The 5,680-nt window shown below is 41.4% G+C and overlaps 1 protein-coding gene across 1 annotated transcript; it reads left to right on the top strand.

Moving 5' to 3' along the window:
• The first annotated feature begins 1,779 nt into the window (after positions 1–1,779).
• Positions 1,780–5,035, top strand: LOC115745312 (UDP-glycosyltransferase 74E2-like). The gene is made up of 2 exons (XM_030680797.2): positions 1,780–2,544; positions 4,138–5,035. Exons 1-2 carry the CDS (start codon positions 1,870–1,872, stop codon positions 4,879–4,881), a joined length of 1,419 nt encoding a protein of 472 aa, XP_030536657.1. The 5' UTR covers positions 1,780–1,869; the 3' UTR covers positions 4,882–5,035.
• Positions 5,036–5,680: the final 645 nt, after the last annotated feature.

The following is a 5,680-nucleotide window of genomic DNA, read 5'->3' as shown; positions in this document are numbered from 1 at the left end:
CTTTTTTATTACTATTACTATTCTTGTGGGCTTCTAAGATTGACAAAGAAAACACGGCCAAGGTACGTAGTTATCAGCTATCACCGCACGTTTGGACCATCCTATACAGCTATGGTGCTGCGCTTTTGTTCCGGAGTGAAATCAAGCGTGACACTTACAGACAAAAACCAAAGATATAAATTGTGACAACAGTGCATGACGTGGGAAGATTCGCAGCTTCTCTCTTTTGATTTCCAGGAAACTTCCCCTTTTGCTTCGATAAGCAGTGACGTCAATTTTGCAGCTGGCGTTGCCAGCTCGTGTTTCTTTTGTTGTGCCCCATCTCCTTCTCGAATTTATGGTCTCTATTCGTTAGGTCCTACTTGGAGGAACATCCTGCATGTTTAGTCAACTTGCTAGATCTAAATCTTTTGATTTGTCCATATGATATTGACCCGGAACACTTTGTGTGCAGTTGGCGGAATTTGGACCGACGCCCTCTAATTATTAAGCGCGAAACCCTCAATCTGATTTGAATTATTGTCTAGTATAGTATAGATCCTTCCGTTTTCATTGGAGTGTTGAATAATGTTACTATTTGGTGAAACTACGACTATACAAGCAGGCGTCTAGTTTTTATTTTCTTTTTTTTCCCTAAGTTACCCGGAATGCAGTTTCCGGATTTAAGCAACAGACAATCTGTAAATTGGCAAGTACCTCGGATGACGCCTCTTTAGACGACTTCATAGCCGCACATTGTTCGGCCAAAATTATGGAAAACCCTACCTGATAAAGGATGAAAGAGCTGTATGCTTAACTTATATGGCGGTGGATAAGGCATGTGAATTGCAAGAATGATTACGTTTCACGTTTCTTCGTCATTGGAAAAAAAAAATGAAGTATTATCCTTTCGCTGTTTATCTTTTATTTGTTTGGTCGAGACCTTTCGCTATTTCACTTGCTTTATTTGAATGATTCGTTCGACACTAAAAGCTTGTCTGGGGCATTTTGTCCAAACTGATGGCTTGACCACATGTGGCAAGACTCGCGCGTGAGGTTGCATGAACGAATTGAGAATCCGATGTCCCGATAATTTCGTGGTTTGCTAGAATATTAAGTATATCAAATTGGCTCAGGGCTAACTTGTCTTGCCCTTTCAATGAAATTAGGTCTAAATAGGTACACTTTATAAAGGTGATGAATTCCCGCGATCGTAACCATATAAGGAAAATTACCAAAATAGTTATGAACCTATTGCAATTTGTCTATTCAATCCCAATTTTTTTTTTTGTCAATTGAGTCCTAAACATTTTGCGCTTTTGCCAATTCGGTCAATTTGACGGGACGGTGCTAACGTGGACAATTTCTTAATATTTTTTTTCTTTTTATTTTTTTTCTCTTTCTTTTTATTTTTTTCTTTCATTGACCGGTGAGGGTCATCGGAGCATGCTAGCCAGTGTCGAGGTTGGCCTCACCTAGATTTGGGCTAACGCGGCCTCCTTGTGGTCGCGCCTTAACTCGAAGCTAGTTCGCGAGGCCTGAACTCGTCATTGTACTGGGTGAGGATGGTTGGCTGAGGGCAAAGGTGGCCACGGTCTCTCTAGCTGTGGATGAGGCTATGGCGAGGCTACCTCATCCTGATCTATGCGAAGCCGGCAAGGTCCGGGGGGACAGTAATATGACGAGTGATTCAAATTAAATGGAAGCACTAGGTGGGTTTGAGTAATGAATACTCATCCAATCCGTATAACTACCATTCAAACGATTCAGCAGGTTAATGTTTGTGCGCAATGTGTGGTTCTATATATTCCATGAACGCTTCACGATACGAGCATCAACCTCTCACTCGCGTTCCATCTGCTTCCGAAAGAGTTGAAGCCCGACAGAGAAATGGAGCAACAGAAAAATGAGAGGATCCATGTTCTTGTTCTCACTTTCCCAGCACAAGGTCACATTAACCCAATGCTCGAGTTCTCGAAACGCTTAGCCTCGAAGGGTCTCAACGTTGCCTTCATAATCCCCATCTCCGAACCTACCAAGTCCCTCCATTCGACGAACGACGAGACGAGCTCAATCAAGATCGAGCACATATCCGACGGGTTCGAGGGTGTGGACACCAACGAGCTGAGCCTGGATGTCTACTTCGAACTTTTCAGAGTATCGGTCACAAAGAGCCTGACCAATTTCATAGAGCAACATCAATCTTCTCAAGATAATCCAGCAAAAGTTCTTGTGTACGACTCAATCGTGCCTTGGGTTCTTGACTTGGCGATACAACACGGCATGCACGGAGCTTCGTTCTTCACTCAGTCTTGCACGGTTAGCGCCGTTTACCACCATGTTCATCGTCAAGGAACGGTAAAGCTTCCTCTAGCATATTCACAAGGACAAGGGCATGTTTCTGTTCCTCCGGTCCTGTCAAATTTGAGGTTGAACGATCTTCCTTCGTTCGTGGCCGACGTTGATGCATATCCTGCGCTACTGAAACTCGTGTTGGGCCAGTTCTCCAACGTGACGAGAGCTAAGTGGCTCTTGTTTAATAGCTTCACCGAGCTCGAGCTCGAGGTTAGTTCCACCCCCATTAAAATTCCCGCATGTGAAAGAACAGTAGGCGACGTTCATTCCGTAGATTATTTGATAGATAAATCCAATTACAGTCCAAAAAAGTTTATGAGAGCTGGTCTCGGTGTGGATCCCATTATTTCTTGATACATGGTTAAACTTCACCAAGACTACACAATTATCTTCTCCAAGAGAAAGAAAAAGCATTTTACAAAGTAGTGCGGTAGACACTTGATGTAGACTTGTAGGAGGATTGAGACAGGAGAGATGAAGAATTCCTCTAAGAATGGTAGATAGAATGATGGGACAAACTGATTCTTGCACTTGTGGGTTGGAGTTATCGCATCATATATATGTTCAATAAATGTGTGGATAGTTTCGACCAAAAAAAAAAAAAGTGTGTACATAGTGAAGTGGTTGGACGGGAAAATGGAAAACACACAGATTTAACTAAAAGAAAACGCGAAACGAAAAAGCTTGATAATTTGGATCAATATAAAAAATTAGGAACAACATTTAAATTAATATATAGGTACAAGTATCTATAGATAAATTAATTTTTTTTTAACTATTCTGATGGAGACATTTAAGACTTAAAATAGTAGGATTATCAACCTGATACAACTCTATTGTGGTTATACTTTTGCTATATGGAACTATTGCAGTATTCATAATGACCAAAAAGGTATAAAAAGCTAATAAAAAGTTAGAATTTATTTATTTATTTATTTAAGAGATTGATGGAAATGAAAAGATATTGTAAGATCTGGACAATATTGTAATCATAAAAACTTATGGATAGTATGAAAGAACTTGTTTGACTTTGTTGTGGAAAGTTGAGGGACTAGGTTGAGCGGTTGAATTTTTACGAAATAGATTGCACAACTGGCAATAGTTCAAGGACTTGTTTTGACTGAGACACATTAAAGGAAAAATTACCAAAAAAGTCTCAAACCTATTGCAATTATGCTAATGTAGTCCCAAATATTAATTTTAATTTAGTCTCAAACTTTTTGCATTTATGTCAATTTAGCCCATTTGGTCGGCTGGCACCGACATAAACTTTTTTAAATAATTATTTGATTTTTTATGATTTTTTTTCCCACACTTAGGGCTAGCAAGAGTTGGTAGGGTTGTTGATCCTTGTCAAGTCTGGGCGAGTGTTGCCGGCGACACTCGCCAGTCCTAAGTGCTGGGGAAAGGAAAAACTAATAGAAAAAAGGAGAGTGAAAAGAATCATAAAAAATTCAAAATATTATTAAATATTATTGAAAAAAGTCCACATCAACGCCGGCTGGCTAAATGTAAAATGTTTAGGATTGAATTGGCAAAAAAAAATATTTAGACAAGAATTGATACAATTGCAATAATTATACCCAACATTAAATAGAAATTCAAATTGTGGGGATTCGAACTGTGATTTTCCCTTTTACAAAGTAGGTTTATAGACACTCGTCAGAGGTTTGGAACTACGATCGTGACAGGAGTGATAAATTCTTGTAAGAAGGGTGGATTGAACGATAGGAATTTAATTCATTCTTGCAAGTGCAGGCGATGGATTTATTGCATTGCATCTAAGTCTCCTGAAATGTGCAGGTGGTACAGTGGATGGGGAGCCAATGCCCAGCGCTCACGATAGGACCAACGATCCCATCAATGTACTTGGACCAGAGAATCGAACACGACAAAGATTTTGGACTCAGCCTCTTCAAACCCGACGATGCCGACACATGCATCGAGTGGCTCGACTCGAAGGACGCCGACTCAGTCGTCTACGTAGCATTCGGAAGCTTGGCTTCCCTTGGAGAAGAGCAAATGGAGGAAATAGCAATCGGACTCAAGAGAATGAAGAGCAACTTCCTGTGGGTGGTGAGAGAGTCTGAAGAGAAGAAGCTCCCATGCAATTTCATGCAAGAACTGGAGTTACTAGGTGATAAGGGTTTGGTGGTGAAGTGGTGCAATCAGCTCCAAGTGCTGAGCCACGGCTCGGTCGGTTGCTTCATGACTCACTGTGGATGGAACTCGACTATGGAAGGGTTGAGCTTGGGCGTCCCGATGGTGGTGATGCCTCAGTGGACCGACCAACCAACAAACGCGGCGTTCATCGCGGAGGTGTGGAAGGTCGGTGTCAGGGTTAGTGCGAACGAGAAAGGGATTGTGACCGGAGAAGAAATCGAAAGCTGCGTAAACCAGGTCATGGGAGGAGAGAGGGGGAAAGAGATCAAAGAAAATTCGTTGAAGTGGAGAGAGAGGGCGAGAATCGCCATGGAAGAAGGCGGGAGCTCTGATAACAACATCAGAGATTTCGCGAACAGCATAGTTGACATGTACAAGCAGTAGTGCTTCAAATGGAAACTAGAATCACTGATGAGACAACCCAGAAAAGTTCACAGTCTTGCATCTTCCGACTGACTTCCCTTTCTTACAACGTCTTGCAGCAGATGTTTTCCCATCTGCCCAAATGGCACCAGCAAATTTTATTTGCTTTCAAGGATTTGGCGACTCTTGGACCATCCACGATAGGCACAAACCACAGAGATCACATTATTCACAGGCAAAGCACACACCAGAAATAAGAAATGGCATCTTCGGCAATACACTAGCACACTAAAATTATACCTACCAACATTTGACCCTCTTAAAGTTACTTTAATCTAGCTGCAACAAACTCTTCAAATCGCATAAATACAGCGATATGGTCTCGGTTTCAGTTACTAACTTTTGTCTTTAGAACGAATTGCTGACAAGTTCTCGTATGCCCTCCTTCCCCAGTTTTTCTTTCAGGTATACAGCAGCAGCCGCTCACTCTCTCATTCGAATCACTTTATAGCTAATTGCATAAGAAACAAAAAAAGGAAATGCCCTTACTGATAAACTTCTGAGATTGCCACTTCATGCAGATTTGCTTCGATTCGTTGGACTACTACATGGAGGAAGCCACATCTTTTTCAGCTCCACCATTGGTGCAATCACATTCCTATTTTGCAGAATTCTTTGCCTTCATGGCCTCTTTCTCGCCATCTGCTCCCTCTTTCATGGTCTGTTCTACAGTTTACTCTCGAAGCATCCAAAGTCCAAACATGACATTGTAAGAACGGAAGCATTTACCAGAGAACATAATATTATCCAGCCATGGAAA

Source organism: Rhodamnia argentea, chromosome 1 (assembly GCF_020921035.1).
Source record: "Rhodamnia argentea isolate NSW1041297 chromosome 1, ASM2092103v1, whole genome shotgun sequence".
NCBI lineage: Eukaryota > Viridiplantae > Streptophyta > Magnoliopsida > Myrtales > Myrtaceae > Rhodamnia > Rhodamnia argentea.
Note: the sequence above shows the minus strand (reverse complement) of the source record. Positions and strands in the feature narration are given on the sequence as shown.

Bases quoted from the DNA above. Each gene is read 5' to 3' on its own strand.
- LOC115745312 (XM_030680797.2), top strand. From the start codon at position 1,870: ATGGAGCAACAGAAAAATGAGAGGATCCATGTTCTTGTTCTCACTTTC. The intron at 2,545-4,137 runs GTTAGTTCCACC...TGAAATGTGCAG, and splicing joins TCACCGAGCTCGAGCTCGAG to GTGGTACAGTGGATGGGGAG.